Raw genomic sequence first — 27,772 nt, forward strand, 5'->3', positions numbered from 1 at the left:
AGTATGGGGATTCGTTATAGTTATTTGGTCTATGATTTCTTGACTGATTCCTTAATTAGCATTTTAGGATAAACATTGTTCATGATGTGGCTGTATCCATGACCACCGAAGTCTTCCTGCAAAAAGAAATAAGAGCAGTGGTGATAAGAACAGTGAGAAGAGCTGCCAAGAGCAATTCGTTGCTTCGAGATACGAGCAAAATTGAAGATAAGCTTTGAGCAAGTAAGTTTTGTAGAAAAATGTTAATGGTAAAATGAAAATATGAAAAATTTTCGTCAATTATAGCAAGCTGAAGGTCTTACAATCATTTATGAGCAGCTTACTGAGCTCTAAAGTTTTGTGTATAAAAGTGACTGAAAATTCAAGCATGGGAGTTAGAATAAAAAAAACAATTAAATTAATAAACAGTATCTTAATTTTTAATTTTTATTAAAACCACAGTGCTGGAACAAATTAATGGCATGTGAATGTATTTATTATATCGGATTTATGGTTATTTATAAAGCTAGACATTCAGTTTTTAATTTTTACATACCAGTCTGTGTTTAGTATGAACATCGTGTGACATTAGTATTTTGTCAGTCTTCCCGTGTTCTATCAATTTCAATATTTTGTCAACTCTTTGAGCATCAGAAGGCATGTCACACATTGGTGCTAATTGATAGAACGAACACTCCGTACCAAATAAATCAAACTGGCAATAGCATCCCAAATCGCTAAATTGTATGAGATCTTCTGTATTTAGTAAAGTACCTGTAGAATTATAGAAAGTCAATATTTAATTTCATTATGTTTTATGGTGTATTTGTTATGATTACGGTCTAAATGCGACATAATGGTTTTATGAGCATTTCCACCAGCTTCCATAAAAATTCTCATGATTTCAAATGGTGCTTCTCGATTTCGACCTGGATGAAAACTAACAGCACAGTGCATAGATTCTTGAGCCAAAGCTGTTGCCTCAATTGATCTCTTTTCAAAATCTAAAGGAAATAGTAATTAAAAAATACATGTGTTAACAAGATTAATATACAAAGGAGTATTATGAACCGTCAATTGGCCATGAGCTTCCAACTTCTCCAATAAATCCACATTTGACACCAGATTCGCCAGTTGTTAAATCAGATAAAATCTGATCATACATGTTTTCCTTAGACAGTTCCAAAGTACTCTGGGTTTGTACAGCTGATACATAGTAACCAGTACCTGCCACCACATGTACTCCAGTGTTTAAGGATACTTCTTTCATGAATCCTAAATTTCTATTTAATCCTATAGAAGTATTTTCCACAATAGCACCTGTAAATAACCATTCATTGCATAATCATTTCCATTATTATATTGTCTAGGATCATTTCAAAACATTTGTAGACAATGTGTTTCTCCTACCTCCTCCATGTTTTTTGTAGTTTTTGATGTCGCTACAAACGGCGTTCAACGTCTGTTGATCATAAAACGTCAGATTGTATTTGCTGCTGTAGGGATATTGTTTTAAATATCCGACATTTCCAAGTGTTATATCATCAATAAACTTGTCGGCCAAGTGATTAGGTGGTGGTGTGTAAAATTTATTAAAATCAAGTGCAAAGTGTTCGTGAGTCAGTGTCCGGCCTAAGGACTCGGGGGACACAGGACCCAAAACTGAAAGATTCAAAAGGTATTGTGATTATTTTATGTATTTGAAAGATTTCATATAGGACTATTTGCAAATCTCCGTATAATTGTACAATGAGCCAAATGAAATGCAAAGGTTTGCGAGGTTTTGTTGACAACGGAATTCATACCGGAGATGTCAGATATTTGCAAATATTTGACATCTCCGGTACCCCATGCGGTACAAGGCCCTGGTTTTATGTTAGTTGACTTATTTTACTTTTACAAAATACAAAATGCTGTTTCTATAATAAATATCCTTTATCATTTCTTTAATATTTGGCGCAGACAGTTTATAGCACCTTTTTAAATCTTTAAAATTGATAGTTCATTATTATTATTATGCAGCTGAAAAATTGTATATATTTTTTAGTAAGTCAAGTGTTGAATATAATATAATACGCGTAAATTTTATTTTGTATATAAAACATTTCAATCCGAATTATTTATATAATTTTATTAACTTTCCATAGGGCAAGTTATAGTAATCGCAAAAAAATCGAAAATGAAAATTTTTATATATCTTTACGTTTCAAAGGTTTTTGAACATTTTGGCATACCTTAGAAAAAATGGATGTATGTGTGTGTGTATGTGTGTGTGTGTGTGTGTGTGTGTGTTTGTGTATGTGTGTGTATGTATGTGCGGATACAAATTTTCGTCGACGATTTCGGGAACACGAATTAACCGATTTGAATAATTTAAAAAACATTTGATTCGTATTGATAAGGAGACGTGCTGATTAGTTTTAGGTAAAGGTAGTTTAGCCGTTCCGAAGATACGGGGCAAAAAGTGCCGAAAACGGTAACTCAGTTTTTAAGAGAACGGAGCGTCCGATTTAAATAATTCAAAAAACATTTTATTTGTATTGACTAAATGAAGAACAATTCAAAATTTTGGAAAGGCAGATCCAACGACTTTGGAGATATGGTGGAAAAAGTAAAAAAATGAGCCATTTGGCGGTCAAAAATGATCATTATATGCACATCAAATTATCAGATATTTTATAGAGATAGAATTTATACAATAAGTATAAATTTTGTTTACATTCCCATGGGTTCCGTACCAATGTTTACGCGTTAAACGCCGATGCGGCGCTTACGCGCTTTGATATTTCATCTTTATGCAGTGAAAGCAGTACGATTGCTTTGAAAAAACCTTCAGAATTTCCAAAATATGTCAAAATGAAGAAAACATTTTTCTTTTCAAAAAAAATTTGTTTTCAAAAAATGCCTTAATTGCCTTAAGACAGAATTCCACTTACAGCTAGTTTCTTATTGAATTGTTTAATAAAATGCTAAGGTTTGGCAGGGTTTCATTTATTTTATTTTTTTTTTAATTTCTTTTTTTTTCTTTTTATTTTTTTTATTTTTTTCAATTTTATATTTTTTTTATTTTTTTTTGAATTTACATAAACTTCGTTATTTGGAAACGGAATTCATACCAGGGATGTCAAACCCTTATTGGTTTAAAACCTAACTTAAGCCCGGCGACGCGACGCCAGTATTTCTTTATACAGGATTTCTGTCACGTTTTCTGGTAAGGCGAGCAAGAATTTTGCGCCAGATTTACACTTATTTTGTGCATTTTTAACTAGATTATTATAAATATATACTGTGAATTGCACAATTCATATTTTATGGGCCTAAAATGCACTTATGCTTATAAGTGTACAAACAGATAGCATTGTATAAAATGTAAACAATAACTAACTGTAAGTGGAATTCTGTCTTAAGGCAATTAGGGCATCGTGCCAAATTGTTGGAACTTCCCGTACCGCAATTCAAAATTCGAGTAATTAAAAATAATCAATAATAATCAATAAAAGTTGATCAATGATTTGAAACTTTTAATAGACTTTCGAACCATATTAAATCATTCTATCTTAAATCATTTATTTTGAAATATTTTGGAAATTCTGAACTTTAATTCAAAGCAATCGTACTGCTTTAACTGCATAAAGACGAAATATCAAAGGGCGTAAGCGCCGTGTCGCCGTCTAACGCGTAAACATTGGTACGGAACCCATAGGAATGTAAACAAAATTTATACTTATTGTTAAAATATCTATAAAATATCTGATAATTTCTGATATCAAATTAAAATATCTATAAAATATCTGATGTGCATATGTCTAATGTTCATTTTTCACCGCCAAATGGCTCATTTTTTTTACTTTTTCCTTCATATCTCCAAAGTCGTTGGACCTGCCTTTCCAAAAATTTGAATAGTTCTTCATTTAGTCAATACAAATAAAATGTTTTTCGAATTCTCCGTTCTCTTAAAAACTGAGTTACCGTTTTCGGCACTTTTTGCCCCGTATCTTCGGAACGGCTAGACCTGCCTTTGCCAAAAACTAATCAGCACGTCTCCTTATCAATACGCATCGAATGTTTTTTTGAATTATTCAAATCGGTTAATTCGTGTTCCCGAAATCGTCGACGAAAATTTGTATCCGAACATACATACATACACGCACACACACACACATACATCCATTTTTTTTAAGGTATGCCAAAATGTTCAGAAACCTCTGAAACGTAGAGATCTATAGAAATTTTCATTTTCGATTTTTTTTGCGATTACTATAACTTGCCCTACAGGAAGTTAAATATATATGTATCTATATAAATATATATGTATTCATCCAACTAGGATGAATTCATAAGGTGGTTTAATCTCATATTTCTAAGAATTAATGAAATAATAATAATAAAAAGATAATAAGTAGTGGTCGACCACTACTATGTTTTTAATTCTCAATTCGTGTTCCTTCAAATTCTTTTTCGCGGTCATATGGACCCTTGAGGGTTCACATTTTCAACTTTGGGAATCACTGATTTAAATGAATTATTTTGTTAATATCTTCAAAGTATCGCATACATGACCGGCACTTATGTAAGTATATAGTATATGTATCTATAAAAATATGATATAAATGAAAAATAAATATTCATACCTGTTTCAACTGTTTCCGCCATAATTATGGTATGAAAATAACTATATTTTTTATGTTTCTAGTTGTTGTTTTCAACAGAACACGTATTTTGCTTTCAATTAACTCATCAGCTATTTATTTACATCGTTATCTAGTTGTCGTTGTAAGCTTGTGGTAAGCACTACGAAAACATTATTATCTAGCCCCAGGGTCGGCCAATAGTACACGTTGTAATATATTATTGCCATAATGCGGTATTTCTCCGAAACAATATTATCTATTTTGTATTAAATTTTATTTTCTTAATATGAAAATAAAACACTTGTTGCGATCAAACATTATACTAATTCATGGCAAAGTTATTATTTTATTCACAGACTTTTTGAACTTGTTGCATTCATAGATCAGATCTCCCGATTATTAACTTCTCGCAGAGTATGTTATAGTAATCGCAAAATAATCGAAAATTAACATTTTTATTTATCTTTACGTTGCAAAAGATCCTGAAAATTTTAGCATTCCTTAAAAAATGCATGTGTATTCGGCTTGCAGCAAAAAGTATATTTGGCAATATGCCCGAATACCGAACATTCGACATGCTCCAGAAACCGAATTCCGAATATTCGGCAAGTTTGGCAACGCCTAAATTCGTTCGTGTTAATGTATTTATTAATTGCAGTTGTTATATTACAAACGTACTATATGTATATTGAATTTTTATCTCTTGGCTTGCAATTACTATTTGGGTACTCCTTCTTATTTGGAAAATTTGACACTATTTATACTATTCGGCCGAATACTTAAATAATGTGCATAATTAGGAAAAAAATCAAAAGGCAATTCTTTACATATATATAAATGTATGTCCAATTACTATTTGATTCAAAAACATTTGTTTTTTTTTTATAAACACAATATTATTTCTTAAAAAAGTAAATAAAAACTGACCAAAAATATTATTTGTCTTTTTGCGATATACAGCCTATGATATCTCTTTATTTAGAGATGCTTAGACTGAGTATATTGATGGGTTTCATAATGCTTTATAAATATATTGAATATAGATATACAACACATGCGTGTAACCGTTGAATGTTTTTTTAAAATAACATAAACATATAACAATAACGTGTCCTTTTAATATTGAGTAAAAAGTTCTTCACATATTCATTTATAATCTCCAAAGTCGATAAAGCTTAAATTATTATAAATACAAAATATAATAATGGATTTATTTCTTCATATCATATTATGTAAACTAAAGACTTCAAAATATATATACAGATCCATGGCCAAGCTTTTTATCGCATAAAAGATAAAACACACACAATACTTTCGCTGAGCGGCGGCGGCGGCGGGTCCTTTGATTTTAACTATTCGGTATTCGGCCGAATAGTAAGATGCTATTCAGCATTCGGCCGAATATCAAAAAAGGTGCCGAATATGCCGAATACCGAATAGAAACCGAATATTCGGTGCAAGTCTAATGTGTATGTTTGGCCATGCAAAAATAGCAATTTTTAAGGGAGCGGATCATCCGATTCCAATTGTTCAAAAATCATTTTGCTTGTGTTGACAGTGTGAAGATAATAATTAGTTTTTGAGGAAGGCAGGTCTAGCGATTTCAAAATATTCAAAAATCAAGTTTCAAATTAGAAAAGAAAAATTTAAATTATTCTAAAGTATTCAAAATTTTTAATTTTAGGAATTCTGAAGCTCACTTATTTTCACATATTCTTCCAATAAATAATTTTAACTTTACATTCTATATATAATTTATATAAGTATGAGATAATTTCAATACATATAATGAAATATGAGATGAGGTCCTTTATTTATGAGAAGGAGCTTGGATTTTGTTTATATATATTTTATTAAACATAAATAATTATTTTCTAGATTAATGGTCGTCTTAATTCATAAGCTCTCACATTTTGTCTATAAAATACGAATAATAAAATATTTGAAATAATTTAACTATTAAAAAAAATTGAAATACTTTTTTATATATCGATTTTTTTTTTGTTTAATTTGAATTTTTATTCGGGAAACGTGCTACTTAATACTCTTCGGCAGCCGTTTCGAAGATACGGTAAAAAGTGACAAATAATATATTTCATATAATTTTAGTTATACCCTCGAATATTTGTTATACCTACATATGTTCAATACAATTTAAATGTAATCAATTTCAGATTAGATTGGCTTTTTTACTAACTTTTTCACTCACCACATCCTAACTTTCACAATCATTACAGTTAGATATTTTTCTTATCAGAAATAATTTAAATCGCAAACAGTCGATTATAATTATACATATTATATTTTATGCATTATTACAAAAACTAATCGACATTAGTCCAAGGACTTACTTGTTTAGTCGATAATTTTTGAGTTTCAAATGACAAAAGATCAAATTTGGGTTCTTGGGCCAATACACGTACATTGCCTTAGAAAGAAAATGCCAATGGTTTTTCCATTTTCTTTCTCAAACGATTCAGAATGACTTGAAACTTCAGGAGAACGTAAAATTAGCAACTCGGATTTTATTCTTCTTCGGGAAGTTAATAAAATTAATTTAAATATAAAATTGTTGGAACTTCTTCAGTATGAGATCTTTTTTTAATCTGATTGATTTTTTGTGGAAAAGGAACTGATCCTTTATTTTTGTGAGAAGCGGTAAATTTTTATATCGTAGGTTTCAGATATCACAAAAATAATGAAAAATGTTTAACGAACTCGCGGAAAAACTTTTTAATTTTTGTTTAACTAACTGCAAGTTACAATCGTTAGTTTAGGATAGAGAAATTTATTTTAAAAAATCCCTTTAGTTTATTTTGGGTAAAAAATTGGCAAATAATAAATAAGACATCTTAATATTCCCTTTATTATTTGCAGTTCACAAAGTATTTTAAAAAACAGTATCAATTTCTGTGCCAAGTAGATATTGTTGGTACTATCAAATATTCCATAAGAATGCTTTTATTTATTTTAACAGCAGTACATTTGATAAAATTAATTCTGTTGGATAACAATTGTTTATAAATAACCCACAACAGGGTTGACCAACAATAGACATTAAAAAATAAACAGCAAATTACACTTTTTTATTCATACTTTTGAACATATTATTTCCACTACTATATAATTTATTTTTGCATCAAGCCTTCAATATAATATTTAAAATTATTTATATAATTGCGATGTGTGTAGTCTTTAATTTTATTATGCTTATCATAATATTAACATAAATTAATAACTACAAAGCCCACAAATGTCGGTCTGCTTATACATTTTATTTATTTGTGACTCTTTGGTAGAGACAATTCCTTTCACAACTGATTGGTAAGATCAATCTGAAAGTTTGTGTACAATATAAAAACAATTCGTCTTAAAACTATACAATTAACATTTACAAAAAACATATTCACAATATAAACAATAGACAAAAACAAAAAAAACGGATATAAAAAATTATATACATATATATTAAATCCATACATATAAATGTTTAAAAATTATATAGTTTCTCCAACCACTATTATTGTTAATAAATAGTTTTCTTTAAAATTAATTTTGAGTCAATTTTCTACAGAAAAAAAATCCTTACAGATATAATATGCTTAAGAAATATATATTCTAGACCTCACACGATTAACACATTTATCAATAATTGACCTCAACATCACTCAATTCTGGCTCTGGCTCATCACTAAATAAACGCACTTGTATATGACGCAATCGTTGCATGTCTATTGTTTGGTCTTCTGGTGTGACATTTGCATCGTTACTTGTATTACTTTCGTCTTCAGCAGTCCCACTTACATTTGGATCAAAAGCCTCCTTTATTTGATTGTTAGCACCCTTAGGATCCAAATCAGTGGCCCAACTAAAGTGCATAAGAGCTAAATGAACATTTCCCATTTTTTTGTGAACTTTGCCTATTAAATAATATACTAAAGATTCTTTAGGAGCCATTTCTTTTAACTCTTCTAATTCTTTCAAAGCTTCTTGGTTTCTGCCAATTGAGAAGTATATAGAGCCTCTGTGGAATTTGCTTAATGGATTTTTAGGGTTCAGCTCTATGGCTTGATTAAGAGTTTGTAAAGCTTTGTCCGTTTTACCAAGTGCGTGCTGAACTACACCAATGTGGCACATAAGAACTGAACTTTGCCTATTAATCAAAAGAGCACGTTTGTAATGGATTTCGGCCAATTGGAATCGCTCTTGCTTAGAATATATTGTACCAATTCCAAACCATGCATTGTAATGCCTAGAATTTAAGCGTATAGCATTTCTGAAACAACTCATAGCTTTATCGAGTTCTTCAGTGTTCACTAATTCATGCCCTAATAATGTATAGGCATAAACATATTTTGGATCCACCTGTACAGCTCGTTCAAAAAACTTAATAGCTGTATCATGCTCCTTATGCAAGGAAAAACAATTACCGCTAACAAGTAAAGAAATAGGCGAAGTCTTATCTTGAGTCATTAAATCTTGGGCAAGAGCTGATAACACAATTTCTTTTTGCAAATGCCAAAGCGCTGTGCTGTACATGTCCATTCGCTCCAATCTAAAAGGTTCTAATTCATGAGCCTGTTCGAAATACTTGATGGCTGCTTCATAATCAGTCATTTCCATATGCGCCATGCCCAATGTTGTTAAAACCCAACCTGTATTGAAATGCTTTTGAGGAATTTCAAGTAAAACATCAACAGCTCTTTGACAACGAAATTGGGTTAAACATAAATAAGCTTGACCTAACTGTCTTAAAAGAAACATGAGTCCATCAACACTTTGTTTTTGCAAAACTAGAAGTTGCTGCGCTGATGTTTGTGCAGAGTTTATACTATTATTCAGCAAAACTTTTTGATCAGACGTTATAGTTTCTACTTTTTCTTTATCTACTGTTTTTTCAGTTATTTCGTAATTTGTTTTACCTAAATTAGTCTTTGTTAAACGTTGCTTTGGTTTTCTAGGAGATTTTGGGGTGGCAAATTTATTTCTATTTGGAGATTTATTATTTTCTTTAACTGAGTAATTATTTGTAAAAAGTCTAGAGCTCCTCCTAACTTGTGCTGAATGTATGTTAGATCCAGGAACTGTGGTTTGTGGTGTCGTGTTGCTAACATTACCACTCTGGCTGAATACAGGAGGCTTTGAGACTGCTACAGGTGAATCTTTTCGACTAATTAGTAAACCCATTTGTGCTCTTAGGCTGCTTAAGGTTTGTTTTTTACTACTTTTCTGATCATTTGCTTCTGTTAGAGCTGCTGATTGTACGGGAGTTGTTTGGACAAATGATAATTGTGGACTTTCCAGTGGCAAAAAGCCAAAATTTGGAGTAGCAGGACTACTTACTCCTGATGAATTCATTATATTAAATTGTAATTGTTTAGGGAGTGCTTGTAAATTGGTTATTCCAGATATACAACTAATATTTTGACCACATATACTAAACGGACTCTCTTCCGCAATTATTCTATTAATATGAGGGCCATTTACATTTGGTGTTACTGGGTTCATAATTGGTGTTGAATAATCCATGGGTGTTACACATGCACTTTGTACATTTATATCTACATTTTTATCTGTCACATTATGAATATTATAGTTCATTCCATTATACACAGTATCAGATGTTATTTGAAAAATTTGATTCGGATCTGGTTTATCACCTTTATTGCACAATTCTGTAAAAGAATTCCAAAGAAAGGGACATAATTGTAAAGCCTTTCGATTTGCTTCAAATGATTTTGTTAACTGTTCTGTTTGTCCATATATTTTTCCTAATAGTTGTAGAGAAAAACATGCTTGATCACCAAAATCATTAACTACATCATCCAAGTTCCATTTTGTCACATTTTCTGATGGACATAGAGCACCTTCTGCTTCGCTCAATCTAGAATAAAAATAGTATTCATAAGTAATTTATTAAATTGGTTTTTAATAGTTTCCGAATCTCAATCTAATAATTACTTTTCCAAATCCATGGCGCATTTTGCCAACAGGTAACGACATTGTGGAGATTTGCTTTGATGTTTCTGCAATAACCAGAAGGCTTGTTGAATAAGCCCTGATCGATAATAGCATGTCGCTAGCAGAAACAAACTTTCATCACTGATTACTGAAACAAAAAATTAATTAGGGCACCCTGTTAATATAATAAAAAGAATAACTATATTAATTACATTCAGCATGTAATCTTTCAGCTAAGAAAGTGGCATCCTGATAGGCATAGTGATTTAAACAACGCCAAATAGCAGCCTGCAGAGAGAAGGAACTTATTATTTTTTTTAATTTAAGAACTTACAAAAATTTGCTTTTTAGTGAGAAATATATTTTTGGATTCAGCTTTAATAGTAAGATATTTATAACAATAGTTTTTATGCACGCAATAATGATTATTATTACACATTAAGTTATATGTCAAAATATATGTGCAAACAAATATATTAGTTTGACGTTTTGATGATGAATCATAAATATTTTTTCACAAAACCACATTCTACCTGTACAGGATCTTGTATTATCATTTTAGGAATTATTTTAACAGGTTTGAAGTTTTAAAACAATATCTAAAACATTTTAATCATCACAATGTTAGCTTATTGACATAAATGTATTTTACAAAAGCCATAGTACGCCATGTTATTCAAATACAAATAGAAAACTGTATTGCCAGATTAGATCGTTGATTGATAAATTTCTTAGTAGTGTTGACAGATGTTAAAGATTGTTATTAAAAATATTTTGTATTTTGAACGTTAATATTTAAAAATATTGTTCAAAATTTTTTTGATTACTAATGTCAAATTCATACAACGTATGATGTACATACAATTTAAAATTCTTAATACAATCCTTTTGAATGATGTCCCTTTGTCTAATGATGATTTTTGACCGCCAATTAGATTTTTTTTTTTTTACTAGATCTCCGAAACCGCTAGACCTGGCTTCCCAAAAGTTTAATCAGTTCTTCATCTTATCAATACAAGTAAAATGTTTTTTGAATGATTGAAATTGGACGCTCGATTCTCTTAAAAAATGAGTTACCATTTTTTGGCACTTTTTGCCCCGTATCTTCGGAACGGCCAGACCTGACTTCGCCAAAAACTTATTAGCACGTCTCCTTATCAATATAAATCGAATGTTTTTTGAATCATCCAAATCGGTTGATCGATGTTCCCGAAATCGCCGACGAAAATTTGTATCAGCACACACACACACCCACACACATAAATCCATTTTTTCTAAGGTATGCTAAAATATTTAGAAACCTTTGAAACGTAAAGATATTTAAAAATTTTCGATTTTTTTGCGTTTGGTGTATGGCATCGTAGCTAAAGCAAATTGCTGGAACTTTTCATACAGCAATTTAAAATTTGCAAAAATAGTTTTCTTTGCGTTTTTTTAATTTTTTGAAAATATTACAACTTTTGAAAATTTCGAAAAATTTGAAATGTTTGAAAAAATCGTCTATTTGTAAAAAATTGAATTTTTGTTGATAATATAAATTTTATTGAATCGACTTTTTTGAAAATATTGTAATATTTCGAAAAAATTGAAACCCAATCAAGTCGGTCGATCCATAGTGTCGAAAATGATAAAGAAATTTGTTTGAACTATATAAGTGAACTTTAAAACATCAAAAATCTTAGTACAAAACCTAAACATAATGTATAATTATTATTAAAATCAAAATATAATATTTGACCGATTTTTACTTTATGTTCGCAGATCTATTATGTAGAATTCGCTCACAATTATTTGATAATTTTAATAACACTTTTTTTTAGCTCAGTAGAAATTCCCTTGTTTGGGAAATTAAAAAACATATTTAAAGTCGATTCTTGTATAAATAAAATGAAGAATTTTTCTAACGAAACGGGCAGTTGCTTTTAATGACGTTGTTTTTATAGATGGCAACTTAAATAGTTATACTATCCCTAAGCAATAAATTTATTTTTACAATTTCTATAATAATAATAATAAATATTTGTCTGTCCAGGCAGGTCCATGGTATGAGAGCATCACAAAATCAATAATACTCTTCCCTATCTTTTGTATATTAATACTATTACCATTCCATTCCCACGTTTTTTACACTTTTATGGGTTTTTCTTAGAAAATTTCTGCTTTCTTGTTTCCTAGTCCTGTGCTTCGGCTTTCAGTTCCCTGTATTTTTCTTCTTGCGTTGGTCATCAATCATCTGCATTCTTCTTGATACCAGTCCTTCCAGTCCTTCTATTTTACCTTCGACGACGCCTTTACGAAAGCACAATTTTCGCAGAATTGGTCCAATGTAGTCTAGTTATTTAAGCTTATATTAGGTAAGAATCTCGAATTTGAGATACCCAGCTGTAAATCTGTAAATACACCCTAAAAGTTGTCTCAAAACCGAGATATGGTACATACATCCTACCATATGTAGGTTTTGAGACAACTTTTATGGTGTAATTACAGACTTACAGCTGGGTATCTCGAATTCCTAGGTGAACTTACTATAATGACTGGACTAATATTGGTCAGTAAAGTTATTCTTTTTCAGCACTCCTTTGTTTGTAATTTTATTTGTCTATCTTACCTTCTCCATTTGTCTCCAACACCATAATTCAAAACTCTTCAGGTAGTTTTTGTCGGCCTTGGAGTCCATGTTTCTGATCCGTACAGAGCTATGTTCTAGTAACACTTTATTAGCCTCAATTTCTATAATAGTGATGAATGTTTTATTGATGCAATGCCGCGGAGGGTCTATTTTCACCTGGAAACATATTCCTTATCTATAATTTCAAACAAAAACCTATGTCACAGGACTATCAAAAAAATTGCTGATATTTTTTTATGTAATAGGTGCAAATATATATGAAAATAAAAAAAAAAACTATGTCACTACTGCTTAACATCAGCTTGTCCGAGGCAGGTATCAAACCTCCATCCACTGAATATAAAAATTTTGCAAGCCTCTTTTTCGAATAAATAAGTTTTTCATTTAATTTTTTTATTTACGTATAAAAATATGTCGTTACAAAAATACAAGACGATCCTTATATGCTATAGTTTTATTCTTCTATTATACGATTTAATTAATGATTGGCACTTCGTTTAGTTTTCACAGCATGTGCCCGTAATGCCTTATCCAAAACTGCTACTGTGAAGTCAACATCAGCTTTTGTGATGCACATTGGTGGCTTTATTCTTAATACCTGAGAAAAATAAATAGTTTTAATAAAAATAGGTTGTCTGAGGAGATGGAATTATTATTAATAATTGTGTACTTATTGTACTAAAATAGGTGGCAAACATTTTTAAACCGAGGGACAGATTACAAATTTGTAAAAAAAAATGTAAAATAATATTCTGTTACGATCAGGAATTAACTGGAAATTTACTGAACATAGTTTGATAGTTGACTGTTTGATACTACAGTTTAGAAGTTAATGAAAGTCAAATTGGACCTTCGTGTTCCGCATCGAAAAATTCGTGCAGCCTAGTTTAAGGCAAAATTATATTACAAGTAGTTTGAGATATCATTATCAAATATTATATGAATCATACGAACATTAGCGTTCAAGCCTCCTCGTCCCAACAGCAGCCCCATGTCTTTGCAGTGCTCCCAAATATCCACGAAATGTGGAGCAGACATCGGGGTTCGGCTTTTACGACCGTTCAAACATTCAGATTTGCATTCCGGCACTCCACCATTTCCATTACAGGATTCTGCAGCATTTGAGTTGATTGCATTTTCATTTGCCTGGCGTTTTACACAATCAACAAGTTCGACTCCTATCATGAGACCTTTGCCTCTGACATCGCCTACGCATTTGTAACGATTCCTGAGACCCGCCAGACCTTCCAGCAGATACGTACCAGTTTCCAAAGCGTTCTGTTGAAGTTTTTCTTCCTCCAGAACCTAAAAAATAATAAATAAATGTTATCTACATATATATAAAAATAAGTCGCGTTTTCCTTCCTGACGAAATAACTTCAGAACGCACGAACCGATTTCGACAATTTTGCATTCATTGGAAAGGTCTCGGGCTCCGCAAGGTTTATAGCAAAATTAGTGGTGTATGGCATCGTGCCTTAATGCAAATTGCTGGAACTTCACGCACCGTAATTAAAAATTCGAGTAATGACATTAGTAAGAATTATCAGTATTGTGCTTGGTTAAGTCAACGAGCAATTCTTGCCGCAAAGAATAATGATGTACACGCACAGAATTTTACCATTCAATCAAAAATTGCTGGCGATTTGGTGACATACCAATTATTCCGACTGGTCTTCCGTTTGACTTCAAACGATTGCAATTTCCAGTTTGCCTTGCGTTCGAAATGACAACTAACAAGTCGCAAGGCCAATCACTTAGTGTTTGCGGGATAAATTTCAAATAGATTATTTAGAAAATCATTGTTTTTCACATGGGCAGTTATACGTTGCCTGTTCACAAGTTGGAAAATCATCCGCTTTGTTTGTGGTAACGTCAGACCAAAAAACAAAAAATGTGGTTTACTAAAGAGCACTTCAATGAAACGGATAATTTGCGGATTCACTTTCATTTACTTATAGAAGTTCAACTAAAAAATACTTCATTTTTGTAATCGAAATAAATTCATTACTGTTGTGCAATGAAATCAATTTTTTCCTTTTCAAATATAAAACAAAACAAAAAATTTCTTCATCTTTCTCACGAAACCATCTGGTGGCGAAACGGAGTTCGTCGGGTTTGCTAGTTATCTATGAGAGAGCGATATTTAGAAGAAATGTTTCTATTATTTCCAATAACAACTGGTTTCACTGTGAGTTTTCTATCAGAGCATGCTAATATGAGAATTTGTCAACACTACATTGACATGTGGTGTATGATTCAAACATTAAAAATTATTTGTAATTCCTTACATCGAGAACGGCCAGTCCAGTGGCGCACGCCAAGGGATTGCCCCCATACGTATTAAAATGCAAAGCTTGTGTAAGGCACGAAGCTATTTCTTTTGTGGTCACAACTGCTGCTAAAGGAAAACCATTTCCGATACCTTTAGCCATTGTCACGATGTCCGGTTGAACTCCATGCCCTTCGAAACCCCAAAAGTGGGTACCGGTACGACCGAAACCAGTTTGAACCTATTTAAAAATTGAAAAAAAAAAACATTGACTAGTAATTAACTATTTTATTTTAGCAAACATTTATTCACGTACTTCATCTGCAACATACAATCCTCCATTAGCTTTGACTAGTGCATGAGCTCGCTTCAAATATTTTTTAGGATATTGTACGGTTCCACCGACACCTTGTATGGATTCTGCAAAAAATGCAGCAACTCGTCCTCTTGGTAAAGAGTATTTGAAAACTTCTTTTAACTAAAGCAAATTAATTATTATGGCCAATGTACTTAAATATGCAGCAATTACAGCAAAATTGATTACTAATAAGTAAATTATTACCTGCTTATAATAGAGATCACCAGCACGACAATGATCGATGTCGCAATCACATTTTCGGTCTGTTTGCACTGGAGAATCTCTACAATTTGCACCACCCCAAATTCCTTGATAGGGATCTGGATTCATTACCTAGTAAATAATTTTTAAGCACATTTTATATCAAAAATAAATACAATAACAATATTATGATATTTTTATGATACTTTTATAGGTTTAAAACTATGCGTCATCTATTTTTATGAGCAATAAACTAATAAAACACATAAAACCATTCAGTTGCAATTTGGCTTTATTGAATTATTGATTGATTCCACCCAAAAACTGACTTTTTAAAAAAAAATTTTCCTTATTTGAGAGTTAGCTAGTTTCGGCTAACATGAAAAAAGCTTCTCTTATTTGCATAGATTTATTGAGACAAATTTTTTAAGACAATATGCTAGGTGTAAACGAATTTAAGATTATCTCCTATGAGATATCTCGTTTTATTATTTTTGACATTTTATTTAAGATCGTATGGTCATTTTTTTTTTCAATCTTCGAGTGGGATATTCCTCGCTTAATTCTTTTTAATATTTGTTTAGGTGACCTGGTAGTTTTTCGTGGTATTTTTTGCTCTTTTCTTTAATCATTTCATTAATAATTTTTATTTTTAGGTCTTTATGTAAGGTGTCATTTTTAATATACCAGGATGTATTTACAATAAGCTATGATCACAATCTTGTCAGATGTTGAGCGTCATTGCCTCAGAAGTTTATTTTAAGTGTTTGCATTTATATTTATTTGTAATTATTTGTTTTAAAGTAAATGAACTTATTATTACTATTATTATGGCAGTATGTACTAGTAATTTCAATTAATTTCATTGCAATAATCAATTTCATCAATATTTAATCAATCAATCAATCAATTTATTCATATTTGTTCACTTTCGGACTTATAAAATGGACAAAATGGTATAGTACTCTTCTGCCTGACTTATTGGAGGCCAAGAAAAAAAATTGAAACATGATTGGCTTTTATCTTCTACTGTTTTATCTCTTCTACTGAAAAAGTGCTAAAGAATCTATCAATAAAATGAAGAGAATAGGATTTATTGCAAAACTTTTTTTTTCTTACTGAGCCCGGAAAATTTTGGTGACTATGATGTATGAATTGTTCCTTTTGTACTTACGCGTTACATGCTGATATAGAAAATTATTTCCCAAAAATTAGTATCTAAGTGTGTATTACCTTTTACACCATTTTGTCCTTACAATGGGACCCATTCTGCCGCATAACAGAAAAATGTTATGGCAAGGTCATGTTGTGCTCCAACTTCCAACTTCCAACATTATGCTACTGAATCATACTGAATACTTTCAAAATGTTATGTATTTGCTGTGCATGCAGGCGTTTTACACATAAACTGCAACGTCACTCGTATGTTATGAAGCTGTGTCAGAAAGACCCTGTTATCTAACAACGTTTTTTTGACATTTGTGCGGTTTCTATCTGACAACCTGAGAAAAACGCATGACCGCACAGCAACCAGAAAAACGCATGACCGCACAGCAACCACATGGCTTTTGTCAATATTTAGAACAAATTTGTATGGAAACTTCTCTATAATATAGCCTTGCCTTAACATTGGTCTGTTATACGGCAGGATTGGTCCATAAGTACATACTAAAAACGTTTGGAGAATGTTGGTTACTACGATGTATGAAGTGTTTTCTTTGGAGGCACGCGTTACGTGCTGATATAAAAAACTATTTAGTTATGAACTAGTTTTCCAAAAACTAGTATCCCAAAGTGTATTACCTATTATGGCATTTGTCCTTACTATTAGTATAGAGTCCGCCAACTAGCTTTTTTTGAAAAATTCCTTAAAAAATCTACTGAATATTTTGCCAATTTTCTTTTTGTTTGGAAATTCTATTAAAAACCACTAAATATTTTCACTTTTTTTATTTGAAAGTGAAATGTAAAGAGTGCAGAGTACACAGTGGGGTTGCTTAAGTCGTACCCCCTAAAAAAAAAGTTATTTGGCAGGACCCTATACAAAGTTGTGTTGGTTGTATGAATTTCGATGGAAGTGTTAGTATTAAGTAACTTTATATGAAAATACAATATTGAAATGATGTTATTTTCCTACATGGTGTACAGCTTGTGATACTGGAATTGTATACCGCCATGTGCTGTGTGCTGTTATTCCCATGGCTGCAGTGCCCATGCCGTGATAAGCATTCCGGAAGGACAGAATGTCGTGGTGTCCGGTGTGCAGGCGGGCCATCATCATGGCGAGATCAGTCGCCTCCGAGCCGGAATTTACAAAATAAACTACCTAGAAATAGGAAACATATGAAGAATAGAAGGTAAATAATTATTTATTTTGAGAAAATGAAATAACATTAGTTAAAGTCTTGGTCAATGTCATATGAGTATTAATCAGTATTAGTAAAGTTGTAATACAGATATACTCCATATAACACTAAAGTTACCAGTGTGATAAGAAGACTATAAACTGGACTACTACAAAACACTACCGTGCGAAACAAAGGACTGGTACAAAAAGAGTGTGAAAACATGTTTAAAAAAGATTCAATTTTCTTTTAAAACTGAAAAAAATCGATTTTTGAGATTTTTAAAATTTTTGTTAAGAATTGACCTTTTTGAGAAATTTGATTTTTTTTACTTTGAAATATTTTGGAAACTTTTTTTCAAAGCAATTGCGATACGTTAACTGCTTAAAAACAAAATATCAAAAGCTCATGGGCGCCGCGTCGCAGTATAACGAATAAACATTGGTACGGAACCCATAGCAATGTATACAAAATTTCTTCTTATTATCAAAATATCTATAAAATACGTGATAATTTTATGTGAATATGTATAATGATCATTTTGGTTGCATCTTCGATACCGCTGAACTGCCTTCCCAAAAATTTCCTCAGTTCTTCATTTCGTCAATACAAATAAAATGTTATTTTAAATAATACAAATCGAACGCTCCGTTCTCTCAAAAAATCAATTACTATTTTTGGCACTTTTTGTCTCGTATTTTCGGAACGGTTAGACCTGCCTTTGCCAAAAACTAATTAGCACGTTTTCTTATCAATACGAATCAAATGTTTTTTGAGTTATTCAAATCGGTTACTCGTGTTCTCGCAATCGTTGACGAAAATTTGTATCTGCACAACTCACACACATGCATACATACATGCACACACACATACGCAAGTTATAGTAATCGTCCAAAAATCGAAAATGAAAATTTTTACATGTCTTCACGTGGCAGATGTTTCTGAACATATACCTCCAAAAAAGGATGTATGTATGTATGTATGTATGGATACAATTTTTCGTCGACGTTTTTGGGAGCACCGTTCAACCGATTTGAATTATTCAAAAAGTATTTGATTGCTATTGATAGGCTGATTAGTTTTTAGCAAAAGTTGTTCCAACCGTTATTTTTATAATTATTGTATCAATACATTATTACCTTGAGGTCACCTGGCATTTTATCAGTCAATCTTTGGGCATATTCATGTATTTTTGGGTGCATATAAATATTTGTGGTGTGCCATAGAGAATCCATTTGGTCAGCCAAAGCTGCATTGACTTTTCTAAAAATAAATTTTAATGATTAGGATAAATTATACACACATCCATCTTTATATAAATACTTGTAATTTGCTTATCAAAATATTACTTAAATTTTAAATCAAAATGATATAGTATTAGGGTTGTTTATTTTTGAATTCGGAAATAAATATTATATGACAATAAAAAATCAGTAAATTTTCGAAAGATGAACAGTTTGTGAAAATATTTTTCAAAATAGATAAGAACAACAACCAAAATGAGGCTCTACAATAACTAAGTACAGTACAATAATCGTTAATGTTTTTTCTCCAGATTATAAAATATTTAAATATTTCTAAAGAAGTAAGAGAAGTTAAAAAACATTGGTGTTTTAGTTATCAATTGTTGTTATAAAGTATTAATAAATTAAACATCGTATAGAGTCACAAAATGCTTTTGTACCTGCGATAAAAACTGATATACAAAAATATTACGTTTTCAAGTAGCTTTTATTTACTTACGGATGACAATGACCAACACTGACAGTAACAATTCCACCAAACATATCTAGATATCTTTTTCCTGTATGATCCCATAACCATTGCATTTTTCCTTGATGTATTAATACTGGCTTTTTGTAATACGAAGTGATACATGGCACCAATCGGCCCTGTCTTATATTTTGTACCGCGTCATAGTCAGGGCCCTATTATAAATAATACTTATAAATAAATATTGGTCACAAAATAAAATATTTCATATATTTAAATTTATCATGAAACTATTATACTCTACATTCGATTTAATTATGTATAATGTGTATAGTATAATGATTTACTTTGTACGGCTTTGGTGTAAAATCACATGGTGGAAGTTCAGGATCTGGAGTAGTGGTATATTTTCTTATATGTCGAATTCTTTTAGAATTTTCTGCAAATAAAAGAAGTATTTTTATATATTAAACTACTACTAAAATTCATAACATGTAGTAAAAAAGTGCCAAAAAATGAAGGCATATAATTATTCCAATAATGGGATAGTTACTACTCTACGTCTCTATATAGATGTTATTTTTCCATTTATTTCAATTATCGTCTCCACATCCAATTACACTGTCTAGTTTGATCTGGATATGAAATGAATTAAATTGGTTGAGGACACTATTTAAGGTCATATTTGTTTAGTTCTATTGAACCTGATATTTTGTCTATCGATGACTAAAAATATAGAAGCAATAGGTACTTAAAAATTGCACTATCCTAATCACTATAATACATTTCTAACGTGCACTTTACTAAAGGTTAAAATTAATGATTTTTTAACAGTTTAATATGTAAATTTATGAAACGAGTCTTGAAATAGCCAATAATTACATATGCGCATTTTATTGTTTAATAAAATGAATAAGAATTTGTTTATATTATATCAGGCCATAACTTGTTTTTTAAATATGGACTTTGATGTGACTCAGAATTCAGGTGATTTTGTTTGTTTTTATAGGAAAATTTTGCTTATTTGTTATTTTTTATTCATACGTTTTGTTTAAATATTTAAATATTCATATGTATATTTTACTGTTTTATTTTTTTAATTTATGTAATTTAAATATATTTGGTATTGGTGCTGTATTGATATCAATTTATTATTTATTTGTGAAAGAAAATGTTTGATTTTTGAAAATTGCGCAGCAGAATGTTCTTGAATACAAAACTTCCATCCAAATATTAACAATAAAATATTAGAAGTAAGAATAAATTTTACAATAAAATAAAAAAAATATAGTATCTCTATATTAAGAGCTTCGACAATACTTAGGAGAATGAGATTTATCTCAATGCAGGTCGTTTGTATCTGTTACTGCTCTTAATTGTGAGTTATTATTTTACGTAAGACAAAGCTAGAGGGCCATTACTGCATTTGTATTAGTAGTACTCTTTGGCATCTTCGAAACATAATTTTATCCTAGTAAAAATAATTTTTATTAAAACTTTTACTCATATAGTCCAGTAATTTGGTCGTTTTGTCGGTACAGTACTCCGGGTATTCTGAAAATTGGTAACCTTATAGACTTCAAGGTGCTCTTTACAAATTTCAACTTTGCCACCTCAAATTTTTACGCCAAGTCGCTGCCATATTGAAAAAATGGCGCCAAAAACACTTTTTTTAAAATATTTTCTTTTCTATAATTCTTTCAATAACCGATTTTCTTTTGTAAAATTAATAGTTTGAGAGTACGGGCTCTCACCGTCCTATCGGATCTCCCCATATTTGATTGCTCTTTAAACTTGACCACATCTTCTCTAATAAATAAATATTTTTAATGTTAAATTAAGCGAATAAGGTCTAGAAAAAACCATTCAAATATTTTTCTGTTGTTTTGCTGGTAGCACTTAGAATTAACGTTTTTCACTTGTCAAAAACCAACGTTGCTTCAATACTTTTTTTAGAAATATATGACTAATGTTGTATCACCGAAGGTATCAAAATTAATTTGCTCCAAGCGCTTCGATAAAATGAAAACAAATATGAAATAAATAAAACAAACAAACGATTTTGCACGAAGAAACCCATATTGTGGAATTATTTATGGAGACAAGGGCACGGACTTTGATTTATGTATGCAGCTTGTATGTCGTTTCAGATATTTGCAATTTAAATAAAACTGGTTAAATGGCCTGACGATGGCGATCGGCAAAGAAGCGTTTGGACATGAGGAAATATAATGTTTGTGGATTTAAATTTATAGGGAATTGTAAAAAGTAAGTCGGAGAATTTTATGCATTTTGAATAAATAGTATTTTCTTATTAGATACGCCGTTGGATGTATCTACAATTTCTGATCAATATTATATTCTTTGGGTATCTTCATAGTAGGTCTGCTTATTTTTTTTTATAAGCGGAATGAAGTTAATAAATATAGTAATTCTCATAGTCCTCTTCATAGGCAATTCTTTGAAAATTAATTTAATTGCTTATTATATTATAATTTTTATATTATTTGTGGAAGACTTTATAATACCGAGCATGGCTTCCAAAACGTACAATTTTCTGAATTTTTGAACAAAGATTGACATTATCCATTTTTGAAGATAGTATCCATTTTTTGTGAAATAGCAAAATGTAATAGACTACGAATTCTTACGAAAAATATGAACTTTTCTGAGACTCTACGAGTCTATGAATTAGATCATCATATGCATACTTATATGATGATAGAGTCTCAGTAAAGTTCATATTTATAGTAAAAATTCGTAATCTATTACATTCTTAATTTCACGAAAAATGGATAATATCTTTAAATATGGGCCTATAATGCATCTATTCTGCCTAAAGTTCAAGGAAGCTTTTAATCAACAATTCATTGATAAAATGACATACGAGGTCTGTTCAAAAAGTTTTCGTAATTTTCGTTTTTTCAAAAAAATATTTATTTATTCGTCTACATTAATGTGGTCCCCTTCAAAGTAGTCCCCCCCAGATATAATACACTTATGCCAGCGTTTTTTTCCAATTTTCGAAGCACCCTTGATATTCACTTTTTGATATGTCCTTGAGCACTCTCGGCGATTTTCTTCAATCGAGGAAAACCGCCGTCCTTTCATGGGTCTCTTCAACTTTGGGAATAGGAAAAAGTCACACGGAGCCATATCTGGTGAATTTTTGCACTTTGCAACACTTTATTTCATTTTTTACGCAAAATTTAATACAAATTCTTTGACTTTTTCAATTCTTCCATTGTAAAAATCGCCGAGCTCAGAAAAACACGTCGAACCTTAGCGACTACCACAGACAAAGTAAACAGTGAATATAGCTGAAAATTTCATCATACTTTAGGGGCATGTATACCAACACAATAAAAAAAAAATTTTGACAATCAGACACTCCAGACCCGCGAAATTTAATTATTAGTAATTCCGGGTACTTTTTGAACACACCTCGTACATAGCAATTTTACTTCTTCAGTTTGTCTCTATAGGTGATTCGAATTAAATGTTTAACATGTTTTTTTTTATTATATTGAATTTTTACACCTGCCTTGAAATGGACAATAAGCAAAACTGTAGAAAAAAAAATTTAAAAATGTGTTTTAACTTATTATTATAGAACTTTTCTATTTATTTTTGTACATGGTGTCTAGCAATTTTTTATATCGAGAAAATATCTTGTGTAAAACAATTTTGCATTAGTGTCAATGAACTAGTAATGAATATTACCATTTCCGTATATAAATAATTCTACGTAAACACCATTGTTCGCAAATATTTTAAAATGAATTTGAAATTCAGCTAGCCTTGATACATCTTTGAAATTTCTTTTTCTTTTTAATTTTATAAGAATTATGTAATTAGTCTTGTGAATGAATTTGCAATTTTATAACATGTAATAATTTGATAAACTGCGTGACTCCGGAATATCTGATTCGAAACTGGAACAAAAATCATATCATTAACGTTGACGTATTTTAAAGTGATTTGTTTACTGAACTTTGATACCTTTCACTATCATAATTATTACGTCATATAAAAACAAAATTTATATATATATATATATATATGTATATATGTAATATTTTTTAGATGATATGTTGATTAACAAAATACTTCTTATTAGCCATCCATCCTGATAATAAAATAGAAACTAAACTAAAATATATTTCTTAAAATAATTTTATTAAACCCATACATTTCGAGTCCCAATTTGACTCTTCCTCAATGGAACAAAGGACACATGCTAATATGGTACAAACACAAATAAAAACATGATCGATGAAAACATAACTTCACTATCTATCTTCAAGTCAAATTGGGACTCGAAACGAAGATCTATTAAAATTATTTTAAGAAACAAATTTTAGTTTACTTTTTATTTCATTATCTGGATAGAGGCATGTTTAGAAGTATTTTATTTAATCAATATATTTATCAAGTAAAATCTATTCTAACATACTTTTTTCATTAAAACAATAGCTTATACGATACTTTGTATCTTGATTGCTATTATAAAAAATATATTCAGAACCTAAATTTTTTATAGCGACATTTCTTATATTTTATATTATATAATTTCCTACGCCAACAGTTTTAATATTATGTAAGGGCAAGAGGAGTTCATTCACTTTCTTTTATCAATTTAGTGATAAGATACTTTGGCCTTTGTGGTAGTTAAGGGTTCACCATATGTTCGATAACATAATAGTTGGGATTGTCTGTTTTAAACTTTTGTATATTACAAAGTATCAGTGTTAGAGAAATTGTAATAATAAATATAACATATAGAGATAAGCTAACCGAAAAGCAAAATAGTTAAGAAGTACTTTAAGTTCTGATTGCTATTTTATAATTTTTCTAGTATTATTTTATTATTCAGAAATTTTATTTATATTATTTATTAATTTTATTTTTATTATTATTTGCTTATATTTTATATCATATCATATTACGGATATTATTTTCATGTAAATTTTATCTTTTGCACTTTTATTTATTTAAATTTATGTTATTATTTATCAATATTACTTGATTTTAATAATTTAACAACTGTAATACTTATTGAAATTAAAAAAAATCAAGAATATTACAAAAAAATTGAAGGAGGAACAAATGTAAACTGTAAACAATTTAACAAATTTTTATTAAATAGATTTCATATAATAGTGATGATAATTTCCATTTTTCGAAACATTTAGGTATTTTAGCAAATATTAATTCTTAAAATGTCGATGTACCTACTCATTTAATATCCTTTTAGTTAGATAAATTTATTATAATTTTTGTCATACTACTTGTTAAATTACTGTAGAATCTCCATAATTCGACAATATTAAAAACCACAGCGTTTCGGATTAATGGAATATTCGGATTACTGGATTATAGTGAAAAAATAATTATCGGAATTAGAGAAAAAAAATTCAGCTAATTTCGACAAAATTGTCCAGCACTTTGATAACCTTAACTTTAATCTTAGAATTTTCGAAGTTGTATTTTCAAGAAATTACTTTTTTTCATAGTGAATATTATCTCGCCAACCGTCATTTTGCTTTGAAAAAAGAACTTTCTTCCGAGTAAAATATGAAAAAACCTTAGCCTTAACCAATACTTAAGAATTTTCTAAGTTATATTTTTAAAAAATTACTTTGTCTTTCGTAGTTTATATTATTCCGCCAACTGTCATTTTGCTTTGAAAATTCATTCTTTTTCCAAGTAAAATGGGAAATTTCCTTTAAAGAAAAATTGTACGTGAAAATTTTGAAGGATATCATTAATATTGTGCTCATTTTTAGGTAATATTATTAAATATACATATAAGTCCAAATTGATATCGTTTGTGGCTTTCATAAATTGCGCACGTGCTTTTATCATATGGTGTTTATAATTCAATCATTCATAATGTAAACAAACATTTTGTTAACAAATTTATTTTTACGATATTTATTTTGCGACTACTCCATAAAAATAAGTTCTGAATGTTTTGAATAAGGTGACAAAAAATGAATTATTTTTCATATTATTAAAAAGTTAACACAGGACACTATATTTAAAGACATTGTTTTATGGAAAACGAACTATTAAGATAAAATAATGTACTAAAAGTTAAATAATAAATTTGTGTCTTAAGCCACATGATTAACGAATTGTAAATGAAATAAAAAAATTGCTTTATAATTGGTTAATCATGTGACTTGCTATATAAATATATTATTTAACTTTTAGTTCATTATTTTATTTTATTGATTTGTTTTTTTCATTAAACAAGGTCTCTAAAAATTATATGTTATTTTTTTCTCTGGTTTGAATTTTTTTAACGTGCTGAATGATGACGCACATATAGTGTCGAAACGTACATGGTAAACGGTTAATTATTTAATATACATTTCTTGAAAATATTTGTAGAGTATGTCGTAGATACACATTATATTTAGTATAATAATATTTTGATTTCACTTTCTTTAGATTAGTTTACTGTATCAAATATCGTTTTCTGCTAAGAAAATTAAATTAAACACTTTTATCCACTCATTTACCTTATACACAAAAACTCACAATCGATGTATTTTAATATTTAATTTTAATGCATATTATAATATTTACACTTTATATATTTTATTGTCTCTATAAAGTTGTGCTTTTCCTCTTACCTAATATAGTTTTCCTCGACATGATTTTTACATCTGTTCACATGAACTTATTTGAAAGAACTAATAAATCGAATCTGATTTTTGTGCAAAGTTCAATCTATTGTTGTTTATACCAATGTTTACAAATACAATAACTTCTCTTACAATTAGTTTGTTTACAATGCGATCGCACTTGTACACATATAAAATGAGAATGATAGCACATTTGGTCTTTCGAACACTCGTTGTTTACTCTGGTAAAGCAACGCGTATAAATGTGATGATCTAAAACTCTACAAGACGCACATACATACATCCAAATATGATGTAAAGTTGTGTTGAAAAATAAAACATACCACGAGCTTCGGTCGTGATATGATTTAAATGCACTTGGTCACTTTATTAATGATCACCCTGATTCATTGGAGAACGGGTTAATTGATAGGAGGGCCACATTTTATAAAAGTATTAATCTCTAAAACAGTAATTTTAAGTTATGAGTCGATTCTGCAGTAATATAGACTAAAGTTACGTAGCATTTTCATATAAAGTGGTACTAAAAACTGTCAGACGGTTTAGATAGAAAACTTTAAAAAAAGTATCTCTGTGAAGTGGCATAATAATATACGAGTGAAGTTACATTTTATGTGTGAAACGCCTGATTGCACAGGCGAAGCATTTTGAAAGTTTTAGTACTATTTTATACGCAAAACACTACTTAACATAGTCTTGCCATAACATTGTTCTATTTTTAGCCCAGAATCAGTCCCTTAATTTCAAAATTTTTACCCAATAAATTTCATCCTTTTAATTAATTTCATAACTAATTACAAACCACTGAACATAATAATTTACATAATTATAATAATAATTTATACTTAGAGAACATAATAATTTAAACTTAGAGACTGTTTCTGGCGCTAAATGCCTACTATAAATTAAAGAATTTTATTTTACTTTAAAAAAACTATTTTATGAAACACTAGTTTTAGCTGAGACTAGCAAATTGTAGTACTTTTTACTTTTTATAATTATTCAAACTCAATTGTTTTAGATTTTA

The 27,772-nt window shown here is 30.0% G+C and overlaps 3 protein-coding genes across 3 annotated transcripts; all 3 read right to left on the reverse strand.

The window, feature by feature from the left end:
- Window positions 1-11: 11 nt before the first annotated feature.
- On the reverse strand, window positions 12-4,708 carry LOC113366255 (phosphotriesterase-related protein-like). Its single transcript, XM_026607833.1, has 6 exons — window positions 4,611-4,708; window positions 1,390-1,641; window positions 1,051-1,299; window positions 819-983; window positions 536-753; window positions 12-116 (listed from the first exon to the last, which is right to left on the reverse strand). The coding sequence occupies exons 1-6, from the start codon at window positions 4,630-4,632 to the stop codon at window positions 30-32; spliced, it is 993 nt and encodes a 330-aa protein (XP_026463618.1). The 5' UTR covers window positions 4,633-4,708; the 3' UTR covers window positions 12-29.
- Window positions 4,709-8,126: 3,418 nt separating this feature from the next.
- On the reverse strand, window positions 8,127-11,241 carry LOC113366254 (cell division cycle protein 27 homolog). The gene is made up of 4 exons (XM_026607832.1): window positions 11,105-11,241; window positions 10,784-10,859; window positions 10,572-10,719; window positions 8,127-10,494 (listed from the first exon to the last, which is right to left on the reverse strand). The coding sequence occupies exons 1-4, from the start codon at window positions 11,126-11,128 to the stop codon at window positions 8,256-8,258; spliced, it is 2,487 nt and encodes an 828-aa protein (XP_026463617.1). The 5' UTR covers window positions 11,129-11,241; the 3' UTR covers window positions 8,127-8,255.
- A 2,424-nt stretch (window positions 11,242-13,665) lies between these two features.
- Window positions 13,666-26,755, reverse strand: LOC113367556 (alanine--glyoxylate aminotransferase 2, mitochondrial-like). The gene is made up of 10 exons (XM_026609154.1): window positions 26,734-26,755; window positions 20,437-20,528; window positions 20,120-20,304; window positions 19,516-19,639; window positions 18,169-18,357; window positions 16,035-16,163; window positions 15,789-15,950; window positions 15,492-15,713; window positions 14,155-14,505; window positions 13,666-13,798 (listed from the first exon to the last, which is right to left on the reverse strand). Exons 1-10 carry the CDS (start codon window positions 26,753-26,755, stop codon window positions 13,679-13,681), a joined length of 1,596 nt encoding a protein of 531 aa, XP_026464939.1. The 3' UTR covers window positions 13,666-13,678.
- Between the last annotated feature and the right edge of the window lie 1,017 nt (window positions 26,756-27,772).

This window comes from Ctenocephalides felis, unplaced genomic scaffold, assembly GCF_003426905.1.
Source record: "Ctenocephalides felis isolate EL2017-DRISC unplaced genomic scaffold, ASM342690v1 CF-g0.4_SCAFFOLD_01170, whole genome shotgun sequence".
Lineage (NCBI taxonomy): Eukaryota > Metazoa > Arthropoda > Insecta > Siphonaptera > Pulicidae > Ctenocephalides > Ctenocephalides felis.